The 25,203-nt window shown below is 38.0% G+C and overlaps 1 protein-coding gene across 1 annotated transcript in view; it reads right to left on the bottom strand.

Annotated features, from left to right (window-relative positions):
• TNKS2 (tankyrase 2) overlaps positions 1–25,203 on the bottom strand; it is a gene marked incomplete at its 5' end in the record, with an annotated part of 67,564 nt that overhangs the window by 18,977 nt on the left and 23,384 nt on the right. Inside the window, 12 exons of the mRNA XM_040486908.1 lie at positions 1,265–1,453; positions 2,421–2,530; positions 5,385–5,604; positions 6,485–6,650; positions 8,277–8,422; positions 12,705–12,784; positions 15,477–15,648; positions 18,272–18,350; positions 18,438–18,529; positions 20,896–21,017; positions 22,010–22,196; positions 24,094–24,160. Coding sequence (XP_040342842.1) covers positions 1,265–1,453; positions 2,421–2,530; positions 5,385–5,604; positions 6,485–6,650; positions 8,277–8,422; positions 12,705–12,784; positions 15,477–15,648; positions 18,272–18,350; positions 18,438–18,529; positions 20,896–21,017; positions 22,010–22,196; positions 24,094–24,160 — 1,630 coding nt within the window. The remainder of the gene's footprint in view (positions 1–1,264; positions 1,454–2,420; positions 2,531–5,384; positions 5,605–6,484; positions 6,651–8,276; positions 8,423–12,704; positions 12,785–15,476; positions 15,649–18,271; positions 18,351–18,437; positions 18,530–20,895; positions 21,018–22,009; positions 22,197–24,093; positions 24,161–25,203) is intronic.

Raw genomic sequence — 25,203 nt, 5'->3', positions numbered from 1 at the left:
ACACACACACACACACACACACACACACACACACACACACACACACTCTCTCTCTCTCTCTCTCTCTCTCTCTCTCTCTCTCTCTCTCTCTGTCTCTCTTTTTAAAAATTTTATTTTTCAGTAATCGCTACACCCAATGTGGGGCTCGAACTCACAACCTTCAGATTAAGAGCTGCATGCTCTTCTGACTGAGCTGGCCAGGCACCCCTTAACCAGACATTTCACCCCCATTATAGATGACATGACTGAGGCTTAGAGATTAGGCAAGGTGAAAGACCGTACAACTACAAGTGGTAGCCAGAATTCTAAGGCAAGTCTGTTAGGCTCTAAAGCCCACACCTGTTCTCTAGAGCACTTTGTTTCATGTCAATTATGTCTGGTGGACTAACAGATGGGTGGAATGAATTAGAAAAGTGCGTTCCCAAGGTAGTTTGGGATTGGAAAGACACTTCCCTGAAGAAATGTTGCAAATATGGTTGGGCTGTCAGCCTGCTGAGAAAAATCTACTTAACCCCCAATGAAGCTGAACTGAATCAGCTTCTCAGTGTAACTTGTGACAGTTACTTGTGACAGAAATCTCTCTCAGTAGAAAGCAATCTAAGGGACTGCTTTTCCTTTGTATCTCAACAAGAATTTCTTCTCTCTTTCCCTCCAGTGCCCTGGCCAATTTCCTCAGTGGTAGAGGTGAGAGAGGAGCCTGTGTCACACTGGCCAAAGAGGAAGTGGAGGTACAACAGAGACTCCTACATGAGTTCCCCTGGGGGGGGGGGGGACCACAACCCCAAAAACTTAAGGAACAAGCTTGTTTTATGAACACTTTTGGGGAGGTAAGCATGGAACCGGAACTCTGGGAACAGGCAGTGTGGGAGGAACTGGAATCCTGACAAGAAGCAGGCTTTGTGGCTGCAGCACCCTGAGGGCAATGAGGGGAAATTCATCAAGACCAGTGTCCTATGTGACCTTGCACAGTATGCCCCTTAACAGCCTTCACTGAGGGCCTGTATTTGGAAATTTTATTTCCAAATTAACGTAAGCAGCTATACCTCATACTTCTTTTTCCTATTTCCAAAAGCACTCAGGATACAATAGCTCATTGATAGTCCTATTATTTACATATTACATTTTAACACCAAAGAAATCCTATATTTAAACTGAGCTAAAAAAAGATTTTGCCACATTCACCATAAAGATATTTTATATGTACCAAGCAAACATTAAAAAGTTAAGAAAAGCACTGAGATTTTTCAAAGAGTCCATCACTTACTGAAACTAAATCTAAAGGCGTTTGTCCTTCCTGATTTTTAAGAGTAGGGTCGGCTCCGTGGGCCAACAACAAAGCACAAAGCTGTGTTCGTCCCTTTTGGGCTGCTTCATGCAAAGGTGTGAAAGCCCACTTGTCCGTAGCATTGACACACGCATTATACTTTATTAGTAAAGCTGCTACATCTACATGCTGTAAAAGAAAATACTCCTGTTACAGTCTGAAATGTTATCACATTTTAGTTCCTAAGAAGAAACTAGCTACATACTTATTTTTCCATATTTTCAAACCTACTCTGGAAATGAAAAAAAAAAATTGTGTTTCTCCCCAACATCATAATTTATGGGTAGTTGATTAAAAATTACAGTAGACATTTTAATAACTTGAGAAATCAGAAAACATTCAAGAATTCTACACAGGACAGGAACTAAATAAATGAATGCGACTTAAACAACTTCTCATTTATCCAAGTGTTGTAACTGCTGAACATCAGTTTAGAAACCAGCAACCTTCCCCAATTATTCAAACTACACCTACTGAAAATGGTCAATACTAATTGTAATATTTAGGGCTGTTATAAACTCAGGAACAATGCACCTGAATCTCTAAGGACTCTTAGGAGTCCCAGTTTTTTTCCTGGTACCAACAAATAAACAAAATCATTAACATCTCACTGAAAATAGGAGGTGCTAAGGAAGATAATAAAATGAATGACAAATGTGCTGCATGTCACAGAGCAAGCTTACAACAGATTCAGAATTGAAACCTGGACATTATTTAATCTCTTTAGCCCTCATATTTATTCCTCTATAAAACAAAAAAGTCAAACTAAATGCCCTTTGAGAACTGCAATATTGATTTCCACTTTGAAAATTTTAGAGATTAAAAAAAATTTTTTTTAACATTTATTTTTGAGAGACAGAGTGTGAGGGGGGGCGGGGCAGAGAGAGAGAGAGAGAGAGAGAGAGAGAGAGGGAAAGAGAGAGAGAATCCAAAGCAGGCTCCAGGCTCTGAGCTGTCAGCACAGAGCCCAACTTGGGCTTGAATCCATGAACTGTGAGATCATGATCTGAGCCGAAGTCAGTCGCCTAACTGACTGAGCCATTCACGTGCCCTGAAAATTTTAGAGATTTTTTAAAGGTAATATAAAAGAACTTACCCCATAAGATGCTGCATTATGTAAAGGAATAAGTCCTCCTTTGTCTTGGGCATTCACATCGGCTCCATGTTGCAACAAATACTCTGCAACTTCTAAATTATTATAACCAGCTAATTTAGAAAAGAATTAAAATTACTTCCACTTGTTAATATAAAAAATTAAATCTACGCGTCTGTATATATCTATATAAAAAGCATAGACATGCTTTGAAAAATAAAGCAAGTTTACAGAAATCTAAAATTCTCCACTAGAATGTATTAAAACTTTATCTTATGAAAAAAACTGCCCACTGGTCTCAAGTTGGAAGCTTTCAGTGATATGCATTCCACAGCCTCTCAAAAGTTATACTGACTGATTTGCTAATATCTTTCCTTTTAAAACCTTCTACCTAAGTCCCTGCCTTTATGGTTGTTATATACAACTTCCTGTACTCAGGTACATGGTCTCAAGGGCTACAAATAAAAGGCATTTAAGCATATAAAAGCCAAGTTAGAAACACAAGTGGCCAGCAGAATAGGAGACAGCACACCAGCATGGGTCTCAAGACTCCATTTTCCCGGAAGGCTGCAAAGACATGCTTTTTGTAGAGTGAGATCTTAGGGATATACACCTGTGCGCGTCTGATAGTAGAACCTAATGTTGCTAAAGCCATGAAGTGAAACTTAGTATTTTATAAATATACCATAACTTCTTAGCTGTCATACTGGGAACTGTTCGTTATCTTAGTACATAGTCTTATGGTAAAGTATATCTTATTTGACACACAATCATAGATTGAAAGCAAATTGGGAACTTTGCCAACATAAAACCAGGTATCACTTGAAACTTTAAAATAGTTCAAAATATCTTATTCACATTTATTTTTTTGTAGCTTTTATTCTTTTGCTAAAGGATTTAAAGCCAAAACATTTAAGATCAAGAAGGGAGAAACAAAACCACAGAACTACCATAAACTAAGTATTACAATGAATCCAAAAGTTCTTTCAGGTCTCAAGTTATAAAACTGCACAAGGAGGCAGAAATGGTTTGCATATACAACTTATTTACCACTTACAAAGACAACACAGATTTAAATAGTTATTGTTAAATGTTCTAGATAAGCTACCATAAAGATACAGAAGAGCTAATATAAATAAATATACACAGCATAATTCAAATCGGATGTCACATCACATCCTGTCTTGTATGGATGAAAAACTCCCCATTACCAGTGGAAGTATAAAAGCTTTCTGTCATCATGTTAGCACTTGTGGTTATCACTACCAAAATTCTCTAAAGACACAGAGTAATTCTTTTCCTTGGACAGTGGGGTCCCAACTTACAGGTGGTGAAAGTTTAAAGGTAAAAATCACATATCACCAAAATTGTCTTAAAAAAATTTTTTTTAACGTTTATTTTTCGAGAGACAGAGAAAGACAGAACATGAGCGGGGGAGGGGCACAGAGAGAGGGAATCACAGAATCTGAAGCAAGCTCCAGGTTGTCAGCACAGAGCCCAAGGTGGGGCTCAAACTCATGAACCACGAGATCATGACCGGAGCCGTAAGCTGGATGCTTAACCCAGTCGGAGCCACCCAGGCATCCCCCAAATTGTCTTTTATTTTATTTTATTTTTTTAATTTTTTTTTTTAACATTTATTTATTTTTTTGGGACAGAGAGAGACAGAGCATGAACGGGGGAGGGGCAGAGAGAGAGGGAGACACAGAATCAGAAACAGGCTCCAGGCTCTGAGCCATCAGCCCAGAGCCCGACGCGGGGCTCGAACTCACGGACTGCGAGATCGTGACCTGGCTGAAGTCGGACGCTTAACCGACTGCGCCACCCAGGCGCCCCGCAAATTGTCTTTTAAATACTAAGAGCACACTCAGTTATTCACACTATGAGACTAACATAAACTGAGAGAGAGAGAGGAAAAAAAAATAAGAGTAGACATCCATCTCCCATTTTACACAAAGTGGCAGAAACACCTGCATTACTTTTTTCTCTGATTTTTCTTTCTAAACTCTGTATATTTAGATAAACTTGTATGAGTCAAATTATGCCTTTAATGTGACACCAATGAAGCAACAGCTGTAAGTTCAGGGATTTTAACGGCCCGTTCCCTAGCATCTTCCACGCAGCTAAAGAAACCAGGCTGTACACCTGCACTAAAAAGCAATTGCACTGTGCCAATTTCATGAGTGAAAACTTGTAAAAATGTTATGTGCTCAACTGTCTCCCAAATTCCTATGTTGGAGCTCTAACCATCAGTACCTTAGAATGGGACTGTATTTGGAGATGAGGTCTTGAAAGTGGTAGTTATGTTAAAATGAGGCTGGTAGGGAAGGTCCTAATCCAACCTGGCTGGTGTCCTTATAAAGAGGAGATTAGGACATACTGTGAGAGACACCAGGCATGTGCACACAATAGAGAAAAGGCCATGTGACGACACAGTAAGAAGGTGGCCATCTGCAGCCCAAGGAGAGACTAATCCTGCCAACACCTTGACCTCCAGACTGTGAGAAAAAGTTTGTTGTTGAAGCCTCCAGTACCTTCCTATAGCAGGACTAACAAATACAACAAATTACTTTGGCAATAGGCTTACGTAACTTTTTAGTCTTAAGATTTTTTTTCTGCTTGTGCTTAATAGCTACCCCAAGGGTGGAGAGCTTTAGCACGAGGAGGAAAGCTGGCTCAAGCAGGCTAATTTTTCAAGTTTATATGGCCAAAACTCAATCACCAAAGAGGATTTAAAAATTATAGTGACCGGCAGAGCCTCTTTCAATTGTTCTTACCGAATGAAACACACTAGCACTAAAGTGAACATGAAATACAGTTGCCCTGTACAAATATACTCAGGTATAACGGTGGTAAAAGACGACATCTGAGTTGCATCTTTTAAATTTACTTGCAGGAAATATTTTACCCCGATAAAATGAATCTTAGATGTCACCAGCTTAAAGTTATGCAACTTCATTCACTTACCTGCTAAATGTAAAGGTGTTGAATGTCGGCCTTGGGTATCACGGCAATTTACGTTATCAGGAGAAGACAACTTCTTTACTCTGGCTAAACAACCCTTCTTGGCAGCATCTAACAAAGCTGCGTCTCCCCGAAGCAGATCTTGGATGTCTGTATCTCCATCTTTAACAAGATCCAAAGGAGTATTTCCATCCCTGTTTTTCTTTGTAGGGTCCGCACCATGCTGGGCATGTGGAAAATAGACAAAGGGGTACTAGCTTAAGCCTGCCCTTAGTCAAGAAGAAAATAGTCAATGTAACTATACCAAAAAAAACCTATCCTATTTTATATGGAGAGACTCTACCTTAAAGATGAACATGGTTGTTATATTTGATTTAGTACACAGAAAATTATAATAAAAAGAATACAGAGGCAGTTAAATATTATTGGGCTTTAATAATGCAATTAAATTATTACTATTATTATTTTATTTTTTAAGTAGGCTCCACATCCAACTTGGGGCTTGAACTCACAACCCTGGGATCAAGAGTCGCATGCTCTACCAACTGAGCCACCCAGGGACCCCTATAATGCAATTTAATAAAAATTTTACATTATGTTCAAAATAAGGTAGTATTTCATTAACTGACTTTCATGTATGCTATTTTTAATTTTCACGAACACTGACATAAAGTATAGATTTAATTTAGTCATATGCTCTACTGACTGAGCCAGCCAAGTGCTCTAACTTTTGTTTTTAGTGTAAAATATCTACACTGGTACCTGTATTAAACCAGTACTATCACTTTTATTAGTGCCAAATAAATCTGGCTTATAAATTACACAATCCATCAAATGTCTTGAGGCTAAAGTACTATATAGGAAAAATTAAGACAATCATCAGAGAACTGTTACATGAAGATAGCTGACTTTATATAATAAACCTGTGTGTGGTAAACATCCTAGCAGATTAAGATATACAAGTGTTCATGACATTTATTCTGAAACTGAGGTAGAGAATTAGCTGTTTCATACTCCTTTACAAGTTTAAGTTTATATTAAAAGTTATTAGAAATATAAACATATTCTATGTAATAAACCCAGTCCATAGTAAGTAAATATACCTGGAGTAGGAGTTTGCAAATTTCATACTTTCCTTTTGCTGCAGCTTCATGTAAAGGTGTAAATTTCCATAAATCAGCTACATTAACTACTGCTCCATGCTTAACAAGAAGTTCTGCAACTTCATAATGTCCATAAGAACATGCATTGTGCAAAGGTACAAGGCCTCTGAAATGAAAAATTACATAAGGAATGCAACACAAAGATATATATGTATTTAATTTTTATTAAAAAAATCTTTTAAAAAGCTTATTTATTTTAATATGAAGTTTACTGTCAAGTTGGTTTCCATACAACACCCAGTGCTCATCCCAACAGGTGCCCTCCTCCATGCCCATCGCCCACTTTCCCCTCCCTTCTACCCCCCATCAACCCTCAGTTTATTCTCAGTTTTGAAGAGTCTCTTATGGTTTGCCTTAAATGCTTATTTTTGAGAGAGTGAGCGAGAGGGAAAGCGAGCGCATGCACAAGCAGGGGAGGAGCAGAGAGAGAGGGAGACACAGAATCCAAAGCAGGCTCCGGGCTCCGAGCTGTCAGCACAGAGCCTGACACAGGGTTCGAACTTGTGAACCACGAGATCATGACGTGAGCTAAAAGCAGACACTCAACTGACTGAGCCACTCAGGCACTCCTATTTATTTATCTTTCGATATTTATTTATTTTGAGAGAGAGAGAGCGCGCGCAAGCAGGGGAGGGACAGAGAATCTGAAGCAGGCTCCTTGCTGTTGGCACAAAGCCTATGCAGGGCTCAAGCCCACGAACATTGAGATTGTGACCTGAGCCGAAGACACTCAACCAATGGCACCACCCAGGCACCCCCACAAAGATAGATTTAACTTAGAATTACATATAACTGATATATTTCTTTTTATTATTTTTAAAATTTTTTTAACTTTTTTTTTTTTTTTTGAGAGAGAGAGCGTGCGCGCTCGCATGAGTGGGGGAGGAGCAGAGAGAGAGGAGACACAGAATCCAAAGTAGGCTCCAGGCTCTGAGCTGTCAGCACAGAGCCCAACGCGGGGCTTGAACTCACAGACCGTGAGATCATGACCTGAGCCGAAGTCAGACGCTCAACTGATTGAGTCACCCAGGCACCCCTGACATATTTCTTGAACTGCATAAGAGATTACACTGCTTATTATTATTTTATAGAACCTAAATATTTTGAAAACAGAAATGGAATTATTTTTGGAGGGTCTGGGAGGAAATTTAAAACATTTTTTAAATTGCAGAGAATATAACAAACACCTGTAAACTATCTAGAATTGAGAACTGTATACTTCTGAAGAAAAATACACAGGAAGAATTCAAATATCCTCAATGCATACTGAAAAATTCACTATATTAAAAATCAAACACACTCATCTCCTTAGTCATTATAAGATTACAAAGCATTATACAAATAAGGCTTTATATAAATGCTAACCATTATAAAATCTATTTACTTACTTATTTTTAGAGAGACAGAGAAGAGTGTGCGAGCAGAGGAGGGGCAGAGGGAGAGAGAATCTGGACATGGGGCTTGATGCCAGAATCCTAGGACCATGACCCGAGCCCAAATCAAGAGACAGAAGCTCAACCGACTGAACCACCTAGGCGCCCCAGATCCCTCGTAAAATCTTAACTGAAATTAAGAAGCTACATTTAAGCCAGTGTTAGGTAACAGACTTCTCTGAAAATAAAAGCGCTACCAACCCAACTATCCGAAAAAGATTTTCAAAAAAAATTTTTTTCACACTTTCCTAGAAAGGTCAGATAAAGGAAAAGAGGCCACAGCAATTCTTGGTACTTGCCCTTTATCTTTAGCATGCACATCAGCTCCGTGTTGCAGCAGATACTCCACCACAGACACCCTATTGTAGCCAGCTGCAAAATGGAGTGGTGTAGACTGACGCCCTTCAATGTCTCTGCAGTTGACACTCTGAACAGTGCACAATTTCTGTAGGATGGAACACAGTACACACATGATGCTGACTATCCTGACTTCTTGTTTTCATTAGTTTAGTAGAAATTTCAAATGTCTGATTTATTTTCTTGTCTCATTAAATCAGTATTCTCAGAAACTACTTATTTTCTTTTTTTAAATTTACTTACTTATTTTGAGAGAGAGCTGGGGAAGGGCAGTTAGAAAGGCAGAGAGAGAATCCCAAGCTCTGCACTGTCAGCGCAGAGCCCCACACAGGGCTCAATCTCACGACCCTGGGATCATAGCCTGAGATATTAAGAGTTGGACACCCAACTGACTGAGCCACCCATACGCCCCATTATTTTACCTTGCCATTTACAGGGAATTATATTCTTATTTTACCTTGTCATTTATAGGGAATCCATCCCTCTGGTCCTCTCATCTATGCCTAAAGATGAGGCTAAAGCTAGTGGGTAAATTTTATCATTATCACTACTACTATTTACACAAAGGTAATCTAAAGTACCAATTATCAGCAATCGTTCATGGCAAATATATGTAGAGGTAGACCGGGTCACAGAAGTATTGGCATCACCTGGGGTTTGTTACAAATGCAGAATCTCAGACCCTCATCTATGGAGCCAGAGCCTGCATTTTAACAAAATCCCGAGATGATCTGTAAGCACACTACAGTCTGAAGTGCTACAAGTTGTAGAAGTACTGCTCTAGACAGGGGTTCTCAAATTTTCATGCGTACTGGATCCTATCTCCAGATTTTCTAATTCAGTGTGTCTGGGGTGAGGCCTGAGAACCTGCATTTCTAACAAGTTCCCAGGTGATGCTTGCAGTCAAGGAACTACACTTATAATCCTCGGGAAAATTAAGAAAAGAGTCAAATAATTTTTTTTGCGTTCTTTGCTTTAGATGAGGAAGCCTAAATGAGAAAAGTTGTAAGAATAACATTTTTATTCATGCTTGTATGAAAAGTACAAATGTTTGGGGGAAAAAAAACCATAATAAATTGTGGTGCTTAAAAAAAGTCCAAAGAATATCAATATTAGTAAAAACTCTTACTTTTTTACTATCCTACCTTAAAAGCAGGGATAACTTAAGTCTAATAAACCAAAGTAGGTAGCTATCCATGGGTTTAACTTCAGAGGGTTTAATCAGAGGACTGATAAAGCTTTTTTTTTTTTTTTTAATTTTTTTTCAACGTTTATTTATTTTTGGGACAGAGAGAGACAGAGCATGAACGGGGGAGGGGCAGAGAGAGAGGGAGACACAGAATCGGAAACAGGCTCCAGGCTCTGAGCCATCAGCCCAGAGCCCGACGCGGGGCTCGAACTCACGGACCACGAGATCGTGACCTGGCTGAAGTCGGACGCTTAACCGACTGCGCCACCCAGGCACCCCTGATAAAGCTTTTTTACACTTTCAACCAAGAGGTTGACAGATCTACAGATTCAGTGTTGCATTTGAGACAGTATTTCATGGCTTTGAAAAATGAATATTTTTAATACATGTGCCATGTGCTGCTAGTTTGGGTAGTTATCACCAGCCACTTTACTCCCTACCTCTCGGTTTAGTTTTGTATACTCTGAGACAAGTTTTCTAACACCTAGGAAGAAATATCTAACCTGATGTATTTAAACAAACACAACTGAACACATAATTGAATGTTCATTGGGTAATATGCACATGTCACTGTCCCAGTGATTCACACCAAGTCCCCTGTTTACAGACAGATAAGGACTAGGAAGGCTGTGGAAATAAATTACCATCAGGTGATTTTAAAAGCAGAGATTAAGTGAAGATGGCCTAATGCTTATTCCCAGAGAATGAGAAAGGAAGGGCTCTCCTCAATCCAATGCATTATTTTGTTCTCTAAGTCCAATTCCTGCCCCCATCTCTTCTCTTTATCTCTTTCTTGCTCTGGACTCCTTTTATCTTTACAAAAACAAAGTCTAGTCTCCACTATTATATATACTGGATATAGCTTTATGCTCTTGAATATACGTAAGTGAATGAATAACAATTTTTTTAATGTTTATTTTTGAGAGAGAGAGAGAGAATGAGCAAGCGAGCATGAGTGGGCGAGGGGCAGAGAGAGGGATACACAGAATCCAAAGCAGGCTCCGGGCTCCAAGCTGTCAGCACAGAGCCCAACGTGGGGCTTGAACTCACAAACTGTGAGATCATGACCTGAGCTGAAGTTGGACACTTAACTGACTGAATCACCCAGGCGCCCCAAGTGTTTAAAATTAACCCAGCACCCTCACCCCAACTCAAATCAGCTGGTAGCCCTTTAACTAGTTGACTTTAATTTTTTTTAAAGTTTATTTATTTATTCTGAGAGAATGAGTGAGCAAGAGCACATGCACAGGGGAGGGGCAGAGAGAGAGAGAGGGAGACAGAGAATCCCGAACAGGCTCCATGCTGTCAGAGCAGAGCCTGACTCAGGGCTTGATCCCACAAACCCGTGAGATTATGACCTGAGCCAAAATCAAGAGTCAATGCTTAACTGACTGAGCCACGCAGGAGCCCCGCCTTTAGTTTTTTTTAAGTGTTTATTTATTTTGAGACAGAGAGAGAGAGCGCGCACGAGAGCCAGTGCGAGCAGAAGGGCAGAGAGGGGGAGAGAGAGAGAATCCCAAGTAGGCTCTGTGCCACCAGTGCAGAGCCTGGTGTGGGGCAGGGCTTATACTCACGAACTGTGAGATCGTGACCTGAGCTGAAACCAAGAGCTGGATGCTTAACTGACTAATCACCCAGACACCTTGCTTTTACTTTTTTCATCACTTTTCCAGAAAAAAAAAGAACCAGCTCACTACTTTTAACTCAAGTGACTTGTTTTTCTATAAGTCAGCAGTATTCAGTAATAGAAACCAAATCCTCCTTTCAGTATCTTATTTAACCTCCTACTTAAATGAATGAGAATGTAAATATAAAACATACCAAACAATAAGACTGCCTTATAGTGGTGTTTTTTTCTTTGAAAAATGAAATTATTTAAAAAATAAAATCTAAAGTTACTTGGAGATGATTATACTACTATCTACCCACATAAAGCAGCAGGAAAAGATTACATGCACATTTAAATCAACTTTCAGAGGTCTCTTTTATATTTAAAAGGACAGTGAATAAGTTGCCTTAGAGCTCAAGTTCAGATGACACCAACATATTTCATTCTCAGGAAATCTTTGTGTGGTGAGTCTGTTCAGGATTGAGGACACAAAAGAAATACAGTGAAATTGTTTTATTTGGCTACTTCTGTCACACATCAACAAATTTAGTTTATAAAACTTATTACCTATCACTGTTCCCTCAAATAGGACCAGCACTGTTTTTGAAAAAGTCTGAGGGCAACAGTGAAAAAATAACACCCAATGCATTACTGAAGAATTATTTAATTCATAAAACATGTTAATTTTAACCTATATTAGGTGAATTGAAAAATAGTCTTGCTCTTTCAGAATGTTAGGCTCTGAGTTATTTACTGGGATATACAATTTCTGTAGGTAACAGAAATATCTGGTACAGGCATTCAACTACTACCTATGACTCTATAGTAAAAAGTAAAGCAAAATGTGAAGAAGGGTAATTCAACAGAGGATAACCACAGGAGATGGGCCGCGTACGAACTGAAGCTGGCTAGATGAACTGAAGATTATTAGGAGACCGTGGATCCGAAAAGTGACAACACAGTGGTAGAAAAGGGCAAAGAAATGAAACCAGAAGAAATACGTAGACACAGTGACACACTGTTTAGTTCTTTTTCCCATTCCTGTTTTATGCGTCATATAAACAATGGACAATAATTTGGTATCTTATTCTTTTAAAGGGACAAATGAATAGGTGCTTTAAACAAAATGTACTTCCATAAACATGCAGTTTACTTAAGTTTGTGATTGTGAGGTATTTACTGAGATGCATGTGAAACTAAAGTTTTTCATTGCACAACGATCCTTACTTGGAGAGAAGAACTAGATTATCATTATTTACCTTTTTTTTTTTTTTTAAAGGGTTTTGTCTTTTTTAATTTGAGAGAGACTGTGAGTGGGGGAGGAGCAGAGAGAGATGGAGAGTGGCAATCTCTGTGCTGTCAGCTCAATTTCGTGAACTGTGAGATCATGACCTGAGCTGGAATCAAGAGCTGGACGCTTAACCGACTGAGCCACCCAGGCGTCCCTCATTATTTACCTTTTAAAACAAGGCACATATACATAACTAGGCTCTTCATTACAACAGTACAGATACATTAAACACCGTGAAAATAAAACCCAAAAGTTAACAAAAACACAAGATCATATCTTACTTTTACAGTTTCTACATCGCCAGCCTTTGCAGCTTCCAGCAATTGTCTGTCTGCCTCTGAATTGCCTAATGGGATGCCCTCTAAAAACAGAGAAGGAAAGAGTGATTAGCTCTTATTTAGAAGGTAGGACCAAGCTTTAAGGGAGGCATCTTATCTCAAAGTAAAGTTCTTTTTGCAGTTTGGTAGATTACATAATAAATCTCCAAGGTAGTAGGGGAAAACCATTAAGACACTGTTAAAAACTTTCTTGAGACAAAAAAAGAATTTTGGGAAACATTAAACATATAAACAGGCAAAATGTTTATATACATATAAACAGGCAAAATGTATGTAAATGTGAATAACAACTATAAACTGTGATTTAAACAATATAACGGAATGTAAAATAGATGAAAGATGGCATATTCTACAACCAAGGCCACTGGATGGTGGAAAAGCTTTACATTAGGAGAGCAATGGCCAGAGATCTAACCACGGTTCTGCCCTTAACTAGCTATCTGAACTGGGGTGAAGGGCCTCAGATTTTTTCAGTTCTAAAAAGAGAAAAGATCGACTAGAAGATAACTAAAGTCATCTTCAGGTCTGAAATTTTGTTTTATAGCTCACTTAAAATCTCATAGAAAAGAAAGAAAACATGTACTTTGAATCTTAGAACAAAAATTCCAATGGATTGAAGACTGAAGGATAAAAAATTAAACCTTAAAAATACTCAAAGACAATCTAAGTGAATATTTTTATACCTGGAGTAAAAAAGCATCTTAGAGTAGTACACCAAGGCAGGACCCAAATCAATTAGGAAAAATATGTCAGGCAATAACATAACATTAAAATTATGAAGCCAAGGGGCGCCTGGGTGGCTCAGTCGGTTAGGCGGCCGACTTCGGCTCAGGTCACGATCTCGCGGTCCGTGAGTTCGAGCCCCGCGTCAGGCTCTGTGCTGACAGCTCATAGCCTGGAGCCTGTTTCAGATTCTGTGTCTCCCTCTCTCTGACCCTCCCCCGTCCATGCTCTGTCTCTCTCTGTCTCAAAAATAAATAAACGTTAAAAAAAAAATTAAAAAAAAAAATTAAATTATGAAGGCAAATAAAAAAAAAAGGAAAAAATACTGCAACCTGTATCTTAGAAATGCAAATTAAAATACTGTGATATAGATTTTTCTTTTTTATCCATTAGTGGGCAGGGTGGAAATGGGGGAGGCTACCCTGACAATATTTCTATATTTTGCATTAAAAAAAAGCATCTATTACTTCTGAAATTCACACACATTCACCCAACGAAAAGATTAAGAATCGTACTAGCGCTGACAAACAGGTCTTGTCATACACTGTCAGTAGGAGTATAAAATGGTACTTAAAAACCTTTCTAGAAGATGATTCAACAATTACATGTTATCCTTTGACCTGGAAATTCTACTTTGATAATTTAAGAAACTCGCTGGAAAGGTAAGAAATCGCTTAGCACAAAACTAGCAAGACTATAAATGTTCATCACTATGCAAGTGAATAGGACCAGTGTTATAACCCCAAACCTGACACCAGAACAAACATATCGTATACGGGGAACTAAAGAGAATCTTCAAAGAGTCTTGTAGTTAGTTCAGCTTTGGCAGTTTCCAGGAGGTTTTACCAACCTGCCTTCATCTATTCAGTGTTTTTCTCAAAAGCTGGTTTCTAAGACTACAGGCATAAGGATCATCAAAAGTGACTGTTAAAGATATAAGAGGCTTGATCTGTTAGATTTCTTCTCATTTGAGCCCTGAAATGTCAAAGTCACTTTCAAATTTATTGGACCAGATTTCTAGGCTGAAACATATAACCTAGGCAAAATGTAAATATTTGATCTAAATATTTAAAAATGTAATGAATATGCAGGTATTCAATAAATGTTTTAGTAAGTCAAATAGTTGGTTACCTGGTACAAATTCTACATGCCTCATATATGAAGGAGATAATAAAACAGCGAAGAGGTAGGGCCAGTCTTTAGAGTATTATTTATCATTATGGATCAACTAAGAGACACCTACCTTTTTATGTTTTCCTTTCTTTAAAGAAATAGCAACTATTATAGCTCACTCTTAAACATTTTCTAGATAAAAACTTAAGAGAAACTGGGCAGAAAACACTACTGGAAAATCATAACTAAGACTTCATGACATGTGGAGCACTGAGTAGAAAAAGTTATGAAATAACAGCCAAATAGTCTACATTTTCTTTTTACTACCAACTCCCATGTAATATGTGAAAAAATTTAAAGGATAATTTTATTTTTATTTTTTAACATGTATTTATTTTTGAGACAGAGAGAGACAGCATGAACGGGGGACGGTCAGAGAGAAAGGGAGACACAGAATCCGAAGCAGGCTCCACGCTCTGAGCTGTCAAGCACAGAGCCTGACACAGGGCTCGAACTCACGAACCCTGAGATCATGACCTGAGCCGAAGTCGGACGCTCAACCGACTGAGCCACCCAGGCGCCCCTAAAGGATAATTTTATTTATTTATTTAAAAAAAATTTTTTTTTTTCAACGTTTATTTATTTTTGGGACAGAGAGAGACAGAGCATGAACGGGGGAGGGGCAGAGAGAGAGGGAGACACAGAATCGGAAACAGGCTTCAGGCTCTGAGCCATCAGCCCAGAGCCCGACGCAGGGCTCGAACTCACGGACCGCAAGATCGTGACCTGGCTGAAGTCGGACACTTAACCGACTGCACCACCCAGGCGCCCCCCTAAAGGATAATTTTAAAAAGTTGATTTCATGAAAGCATTTAATACCTTGAAGAAGTTGCTGCACGTTTTCATTTCCCATCTGTAAGGCAGTAAAGCCCTGAAGGGATATGATGTTAGGATCACACCCATAGCTCAGGAGTAGGCGGCAGGTTTGCAGATGACCACAATGTGCGGCTCTGTGCAGAGAAGTCTGACCAAGATTATCCAGAGCATTAACCTTAACAATGCAGAAAAAGCCAAAATTAGCCTGCAACACAAAACTTAAAACCATCCAATTATGAATTTAACACTTGCTACTGATTTAAAAATCCTAATTATTCTCTTATGAAGCCTCTTATCTGGTGCCAAAACAAGTGTTTTTGCTCAAATCTAGAGCATAAATTCACTAATTCATGAAGGCCGATACCAGAAAAGACCTTTTTTTGGGTTAAAAGCAGGAAATGTTGAATAACAGTTGTGTTTGACATTAAAGTATTAGTAAATTTACTGCATTTTGAGGTAGACACTGCCTAAAAAAGTTTAACTCGTGTGTTCTTAAAGATCTCTGAGGTCCAGAAACGCGGAGACTAACCCTCAAGATACACGACAGTAACAAAGCCAGAGACTAAGTTAGCATTGAAAACATTTATTCCTATCGGCTTAATCTTCTACCTTTTTAAATCATCCAAATATAATCTGTATAGATACACAAACACATTACATACATTTACACAGAATACTTCTACGCAATAAAAAGGAACAAGCTATTGGTACATGGATCAATCTCCAAAATACACTGAAAAGAAAGCCTTACACTGAGTATGTATTGTATGATTCCATAGACATGAAGGCCTAGAACAGGCAAATCTAATCTATATAGGAAATCATCAAAATGGTTGTTGCCTTATGGGTGGAGATTGCCTTGGATGGGGCCCTGCTTCTGCCATGAAATAACATTTTATATCTTGGTAAGTTTTGGTTACACAGGTGTATGCGTTAGTCAAAACTCAGCAAACGTACATTTAAGATTTGTGCATTTCAGTGCACGTAAGTTTTAAATCCCACCAAAAACCTGTAAACAAATACTAACCTCTAGATAATGCCTATATGGAAATATTTAGGGAGAAGTGTATAGCAATTTGCAAATTATTCTGAAATATGTAATATGTATACATACACTTATGGACAGAGGGAGAAACTGATGGGTATGTAATAAAACAACATAGTAAAATGCTAATTCCCCCATCTCAAATCTACCTGCAACCCTCCCTACCAGGGAAGTAATTCCTTAAACATAAGTGAGAAATTAAGTTCCTCAGTAATCAATCCTGTGGCCACTAGTGTGATTTGAGACACATCCAATTCATATTCATAGAATTGGAGAATATCTGAACAGGAATATATTAAGACTTTCTCAATGAATCTCAAACTAGATTACAGAGAGCTAGTCTCCATGCTTTTGGAAACTGAAAACTGATTTAAAATGCTCAGGACAATTAATCTATTTATTCCCAAAACAAAACTCACTGAAATGTGAAATACATCCCACTTGACAACTTTATTTGGGTACCACTTTGTGTGAAGATCAGGGTGACAAACTTGTCCTGGTTTGCCTGGGATTTCTCTGGTTTTAGCACCGAAAATCCTGTTTCTGGAAATCCCACAGTTCCTGAACAAACCTGGATAGTTTGTCACCCTCATCAAGATTGCTTCGTTGAGTTTCACAACTCAAATTTAGTATGTATCCAGATATTCTTCTAGTAATGCACCACATGTATGAAAAAAGCAATCTATGAAAAGTTATAGAACAGACGAGATATGCCAAGCAGTCAAGCAGAAATAAACTTTATTTTATTCAGTAATTTACAATAGGAAAGACTGAGATTATACATTATCAAGAATTCCCCCAAATCAAAGAGAAATTAGAACAGTGAAAGGAAACACAAACAAGAAATTGTAGAAAGAATTCTGAGTGATTCCTTGAGTGGGATCCTACAGAAGGACAGATCAGAAAACTATTCTGGCAAAGCACATTTAGGGAAGAGCCTTGGGGCCACCCAAGGGCTAAAGGGTCTCTACTCCTTTCTTTTCCTTTCATTCAGAGCAGCTCCATTCTGTGTTACATAATGAGTTTCTACTCAAGATTCTGTTTGGAAAAGGCAAGGTTCTGTGGCTAAAAACTGTGAGAGCTGTTGAATTAGATGACTGTCATCTCTTCCAATCTGGGATGTCATGTGTATCTTTTACTGAGTGGTATTTTTTAAAGTTCCTGGGTAACAAGTGATGATCTCTAGCCTGATGAAAACATAAGTATTCTAAGAATAAAATGCTTTGTATACAAATGTCAACTAAAGAATACTGACTTCCCAATATGGGGAGCTATGAATGGGGAGTCGAATTTTTTAAATAATTTACTTCCTTCTGTTCCAAGTCCTTTGGCTTAGTCACAGAAATAACAGAGAGTAAGAAAGACTGTGGCTGGGGATAACAAGAGTATCATGGTAACCAAGGAACAGAAGACATGAGTGAGAGAAGACTGGAGATGATGGGTCAGAATCAGTGTGTCTCCAGCTGAGGATATTCTCAAGAGTATTGTTAAAAAAAGACCTCAAAGGTAAACTTGACCAGTGGGGTGTGGGTAACGGGAATGGAGAAGGAAGCATGTACTTTTGAATAAATCCTTAGGTTTCCTAGCAAAAAATCAGATAAAGAAAAGTACCTGCTAGTCTATTTTTAAGTATAGATTAAGACGAAAGAAATAGCACTTGTGAGAGAGATACAGTTTAGGAAGCCAGGTATTTCATCTGCTAAACAGGAAATAACTCACTGGATTACCAAAGATTACCAAAAAGGAAGTATACCTTTGCTTCATGTTTCACGACTACTTCGACAACATCATTATGAGCTTTCTCAGATGCCACGTGTAGAGGAGTCAAGAATCTTAAAAAGAAAAAGTCAGCCAGACAGTGAATATATTATCCAAAAAATAAAAGGTCAATAATTTTTAATTACTAAATGTATACTTACTCTTTAGTCTTTTCATTGATGTTTGCTCCTTTTCTTAGCAAGAGTTCACATATTTGCTTTCTTTTGGGGTACGGAGATGCGGCAGCACAATGCTAGATAATTTAAATTGCAGCATTAATCAAGGACTATACATGACTGATTTTTATTTAAGAACATTTGTGTTTCCAATCAAGAACAACCAAGAAGTTATTTAATTTCTTTGTTTTATTTTTGACCTAACTTTGCTACTCAAAGACTTTCTATTGGATAAAATGTACAACAGTTACCAAATTCTGGCAGGGCCTGCAAATCCTATTTACCAGAGGGTATCTGTTACTAAATATTCTGGTTGAGTTTTACAGTTGTCCTACATCTTTGAAAAAATCAATAGTGATGTGATGAAAATTCAAATTACTGTGACCAATGCTCCTTTTAAAACTATTCCCACATAACATGATATTTATGTTATTTTTAAAGGTTAATTAATGAAACACCCCAAAGGTTGGAGTTTCTTTACATGAAGAAATAAAAGACACTCATCAGCTCTGGAGGCTACTTGGTAACAGCACGGATCAAATAGCTGCCAAGATTAGTATCTACTTCTTTCTCAACTAGTTGCTTCAACAGAATAAGGAGCTTGGATTAGCTTGGATTTGTCAAAATCAATGGGAGAAGATGAAATGCTCTACAATGAAGGCTGTAGCATCGATATCTATGATACGTCAAAGAGGAAAGGAGTCAGGAAGTGGGGATTTGCCAGTTATAAACCTAGTATGTATCTCATGGTCATGTCCCAAATTCTTTGCATCTCTAATATCCAGGATAATACTCCTATACAATAGGTGTTCAACAAATGTCTGAATGTGTGAATGACGAGATCAATGTAAAGATACTAAGTTCAATTGAAGCCTGAGAATTCATGGGATAAAAGTTCTGGATAACTAAGTTGTTCTATATATCTAAATTCAAAGTACATATGAAATTTGTTCTCTTACTTTAACCTATTAATTATAAAGCTTATCTGATCTTCATGACTGCTTCAGATTCATTCTGTGTTGCTGCTGTCACCAAAATCATTCCTTTGCCCTCAATAAAAAACATTTCTAACTGGTAAACACAGCTCCTTTGGTATGTCGGGAGTTACCATCCCAGGACATCTATCTATCAGGGTAGCACACAAAACAGAAATAGTTTATTTCCAAGAATTCTTGATCACATCCATCTCAAAACTGCACTCCTACTCCTCAGCCCCATCCTGGGGCAGCACCTGTAATTTCTGGAAGCCTGGAAAATACTGCCCCTCCCTGCACCACAACTATCCACCAATACTTAACTCCTAGTAGGTTTTAACGTTAGTAACAGAAATAAGTTGTTTAATAGCAGACTACTTACAGGGAAAATAATATATAGTATTAGCTTTTCAGACCAGAAAATTTTCCTGTCAGTCTTTTCAGATTTCTCTGCACCATCTTGATAATTTGCACTAGCATTTCTCATTAGTCTGCAGCTTTACTCTTTTTTTTGCTTAGATATTTTTTACAACTAGAGTGGCAAAAAGGCCTAAAATGTGTTATAGATAGGTTCCTACATGACCTTCACATAGTTTACATCATGGCATAAGGAAGGAAATTAACCAATAACCAAGAAAATGAATTATCTACAAGATACTAGGTAAGTAGGACTATGAGTTAAATTTGCCCCTAACCATATTTGTTTACTTAGGGTCCTCTTCCCTCACTCAAAGCACATTCTGCAATTCATACAGCAGCACTGACTTTGTTCCTTTTAAACCGTTAGTTCTAAGACAGTCTGATCACACCATTCTCTTCCTATCTGCCATCACTTTATCCCTACTGGATCCCACTGTTTTCTGCTTTTCCACAGACTGCCCAATTCTCATCTACTTTGTTACAGCTCCACAGAAGTGTTACTACCTCTATCTGAGAAGCAGCCTCTACTCACATAGACACATTATTCACACAGTATAGAGGGGATATATACAGACCTCAGACTGATTCTGAAAAAAATTATAATACTGGAAGGAAAAGCAAGTGGTTTTTATATGGATGGCAGAATTATTTTTTTTTTTCATTATCCTGAGTGGATTCAATATTCTCAATCACAAGCATTTACAATTTATATAACAAAAAAGGAAATGATAGGTACTATTATGATAGTAAAAAGGCCACCTATAATATATGTCAGTATACGAATAGTTTTTTTTTTTCTGGAAGGATACTTAAATGAATAATACTATTGCCTTTTAGAGGGGTGAAGTTGTCTATTTTTCTGTACTGTTTGAAATTTTTTCTTTATACATGTTCAGGTACTAATTTAAAAAAAACAAATCTTTAAAACAATTCTATTAGTAAAAGTAGGACATTATGTTATTCTGTGTCATCAAAAGAAGTAGGACGTTATGATTAGTTTAGCATGTTTTTGGTTATTGCATCTTAAAAACTTTAATCTGAAACATTACCAATGCTGTTTCATGTGTTTGAGGATGCTTGAAATTCACCATTTCCAGAGAGAGATGTTTTTTGATTCGTGTAACATCAGCTTCCCGTGCAGCCTGCAGCAACGAGTGGCCTTTAAATTCATCTAGATGAAGAAAAAGCATGTAAATTATTGAGGTTCTGAAGATATTCTCCAAATATAACCCCCCAAAAGGGAGACAGTGCTATACCAGCTTTTCTCAGTTATGACCCAATTCATCCCCAAATGTATACAGATTTAGCCCATGGCTGACTCAGGGTCTATTTTGGTCTGTAGGGACCCAGAGTACTGCAATGTATTCCCAGACCTGAGAGTTCTAAGAATTTTCCAAAGCAGATTATTTTTCTCAGTAAACAAATAAAACAAAAAGTGATCATGGTCCCTACACTAGCATGGCAGCAGCAGGTAATTTTGCTCACACATCAGAGAACTGGTGACCAGAAAATCAAATATTTTTAAAAGCCACCTACTGATGAACAAATGAAAGAGTATTTTCTCAACATTCCTTTCATGCATCAGATTTGTGACACCACCCATTAGCCTTTATTGTTCCAGAAGAATACAAATGTTAACACCAGTTTCCTACTTCTATGTAGTAATACTGTATCTGAACCAGGTGGCTGTTTCTCACTACATCTGTATCAGTTATAGACCAAAAACCACAGAACTGCCTACATACTAAAGCATATTAGATGGTAAAATCTGGGGACTATGTTTACAAGACAGCAATCCTACAAATAACACTGTAACTTCATGGCAGATTAATCAGAAACTCACACCAAAGATAGGAACAAAACCCAAATTCTTTCCTTTCAAACCCATACCAACTATCTAGACTAATACATATAAAAAGCATTGAACTTGACTTGAAAAAACAAATACAAATATATTTTCTTTTCACGGCATCTTAAGACTAGAAGTTCTCGAGTAGAAACCTCCAAGTGACTAAATATGCTCGCACGAACAACAATAGATACCCATGGCTAAGGGTATCATAGCTCTTATTTAAAAATTTCTAAAAACAGTGAGAAAGAACAAATTTTTAGTTTATTGGTATCTTAATATTCGAGGTTGAACATTCATCATTTTATACTCACATGCTAATCTTTCTTTTAACTGTGGTGTGGGAGCCAAGTCTATAGCACTTTTATTATGACAATTCAGCAGTGTTGGATCTGCACCGTAACTTAGGAGAAGAGAACACACTTCAACCCTGTTCTTTGAAGCTGCCTCATGAAGAGGAGTGAACTGCCACAAGTCCATTGCATTTACACAGGCACCATGCTGAGGGATTGGGAGGCGGGTAGAGCATATATTTAGTGTTCAATTTGTAAGAGAGTTTAGAATTATTAGTACTGTATAATTTAACATCATGCATGCTTAAACAAGTTATGTTCTCAAAGTTCACTTTTCAAACTAATTATTTCAGAAATACATTTCTCCCCCCACGGAAAACCAGCAGCTTGTTGCTAGGCCTATGCACAAGGGCCTTATTTAACTCTTTTATTGTTAAAAACACAGTTAAGAATGAAGCTTTAACTTGCATCTTTTCCAATTTCTAATTTTTTTTTTATTTTTTTGTGGTATAATTTACATATGGTAAAACACAGTTCTTCAGTGAATAATCTGACAAGTTTTGACAAGTATATACAGCCATGATAACATCACCCAACTCAAGATATAGGATACTTTCATTACCCCAGAATGTTCCCTCACGCTCCTTTTATAGATAATTCCTGGCCCCATTCTGTTAGCACCATGTTAGATTTACCTGTTCTTGAACTTCATAAAAATAGAATAACACAGTATGTACTTTTGTGTCTAGCTTCTTTCACATACAGTGTTTCTGAGATTCATTCATGTTGTATCAACAGTTCATTTTTATTGCTGAATAGCATTCCATTGTACAGATGCACCATAATTTACTTATCCATTACTCTGTTGATGGGCATTTGGACTATTTCTAGTTTTTGACTATTATGAATAAACTGTTATGAACATTCATGTACGAGTCCCTTTATGGACACATGCTATGTCCCTAGGAATGGAATTGCTGGATGATACGGTAAGTATAGGTTTACTTTTATTAGAAACTGCCAAATAGTCTTCTAAAGTGGCTGTATTACTTTTGCATTGCCATCAGCAATGTTTGAGTTCTAGTGCTCCCCCATCCGTCAGTCTTTTTAATTTCAGCCATTTCAAGTAACGGAGTTGGACAGAGCACAGAAGTCATTCCAGTTCAATCTCATCTCTCACAATCCCTTCCACAGTATTCCTGCACAAGACAAATGAATTCCTTACCCTTTTTGGTATTCTCAATAATGGGAAACTAATTCTCAACTAACATGATTTTTCATAATTACCAGGTAAATCTTATTACAAGTTATCTTCTATCTTAAGTTAAACATGTATTTTAAACTTTGATCTACTGATATTTGGAGCAAATGAGATCAACATTCTTTGCAGTATTTGAAAGCAACTCTTACGTTTTTCTTTTTGAGTCTAAACACCTTCAGCTCCTTCACTCATCTTTCTTATCAGATGGTTTCTAGACTTCCTTTCACCCTAGCTGCCCTCAGCTAAATATACTTCAGTTTAAGAACTTCATTAAAAGGAGCTCCTGGGGGCACCTGGCTGGCTCAGTTGGAAGACAATGTGACCCTTCATCTTGGGGTTGTGAGTTCGAGGCTCATGTGGAATGGAGCGATTACTTAAATAGCATACATACATAGATACGTACATACAAATACTTCATTAAAAAAAATACTGAGAGCCGGGGTGCCTAGGTGGCTCAGTTGGTTAAGCCTCTGGCTCTTGACTTCAGCTTAGGTCATGATCTCACAGTTCGGGAGTTCAAGCCCTGTGTTGGGTTCTGTGCTAACAGCTGGGAGCCTGAAGCCGGCTTTGGATTCTGTGTCTCCCTCTCTCTCTGTCCCTCCCCTGCTTGCGCTCTGTCTCTGTCTCAAATATAAACAAACATTAAAAAAATTTTTTGGAAAAAATAAAACCATATGGTACCTCATAAACCTCAAAGCGGTCAAATGCTGACCTATAAATCATCTATGTAAGGATTATACATATTCCTTCTATACCCACCAAGCACTGCAAACACATAGTGAACAGGTATACGATGTATTTCAAATTGGTTTTATAATTCTAAGAAAGACAGAAGAGAACTAACCTTGACCAGAAGTTCAGTTACTTCATAATGACCGTAAGAACAGGCATTGTGTAAGGGCACCAGATCACTACAGTATGGGGTGAGGGTGAAAAGAAGTCTGTGTTATTACAGATCCCCTAGGTGTAATTGTAATTAACTTAAATTTACACTTAGATTTAAATAGCAAATGGCTTTTGTGACCTTCAAACAGAAATGAACAGAATTTAACACCCATTTAAGCACTAAGTTCTAACAATCCTAACTCCCAAGTCGCTTCCAAATCCATCTTTTTTTTTCCTGCATGGCTAACACCACGGCCTTTATTATTTCTTCTTATACTACTGAAACAGCTTCCACTTCAATTTACCCTCCAAACTGTAGCCAGATTTTTCTAAAAGGTAAATATGGCATAGTTACTCCTTGTTTTAATGCCCTTCACTGGTTCTTCCTTGCTTTTGAAAGCTGGTTCCAACTGCTTACCCTGGCATGCAATGGTCTGGCCTTCTGGAACCTTACCCTTCAATGATGGTACACTCAAGCACTTGCAGTTCCCTTGATGCCTCTGCACATACTATCCCCTTGGTGTAGAACAGACTTCCCTCCCTCCTGGCTTCTACAATCTTTTCCAGACTCCGAGCTCAAAAACTGGCTCTTCTTTGAGACTTTTTTTTTCAGATTCTGTAGAGTAAATTACTTAATAAACTAAAACCCAATTCCTTCATGATGGCAATGGAGAAAGAACTTTCTGTATAGGAAGGTATGGCGGAACCTTAAAATCCTGACTTGTACCTTTAAGCTGCTCTTCCTTGGGGATCACTCATTCATTAATTACCACAGACACTATCGTGATGGCTGCTGGTGAGGAAGAGCCACTCACAGTTTAGCCTTTAATTTTACCTGTCCTCTCTTTAAAGGCTCGTGGCTTTCCTCACCATTTTTCACTGTAGGATTTCTTTCCCGAGCACCGATTTCATTCCCAACTATCTACTGGCTCTCTCTACCTGAGCCCTCATCATCATCTCATAAAACCGAGAGTTCTAAAAGTGAACTCAGGGGTGCCTGGGTGGCTCAGTCGGTTAAGTGCCCAGACTCTTGATTTTGGCTCAGGTCATGATCTCACGGTTCTTGAGT

The sequence above is a fragment of the Herpailurus yagouaroundi genome, unplaced genomic scaffold, assembly GCF_014898765.1.
Source record: "Herpailurus yagouaroundi ecotype Mexico unplaced genomic scaffold, PumYag 163, whole genome shotgun sequence".
Taxonomy (NCBI): domain Eukaryota; kingdom Metazoa; phylum Chordata; class Mammalia; order Carnivora; family Felidae; genus Herpailurus; species Herpailurus yagouaroundi.
Note: the sequence above shows the minus strand (reverse complement) of the source record. Positions and strands in the feature narration are given on the sequence as shown.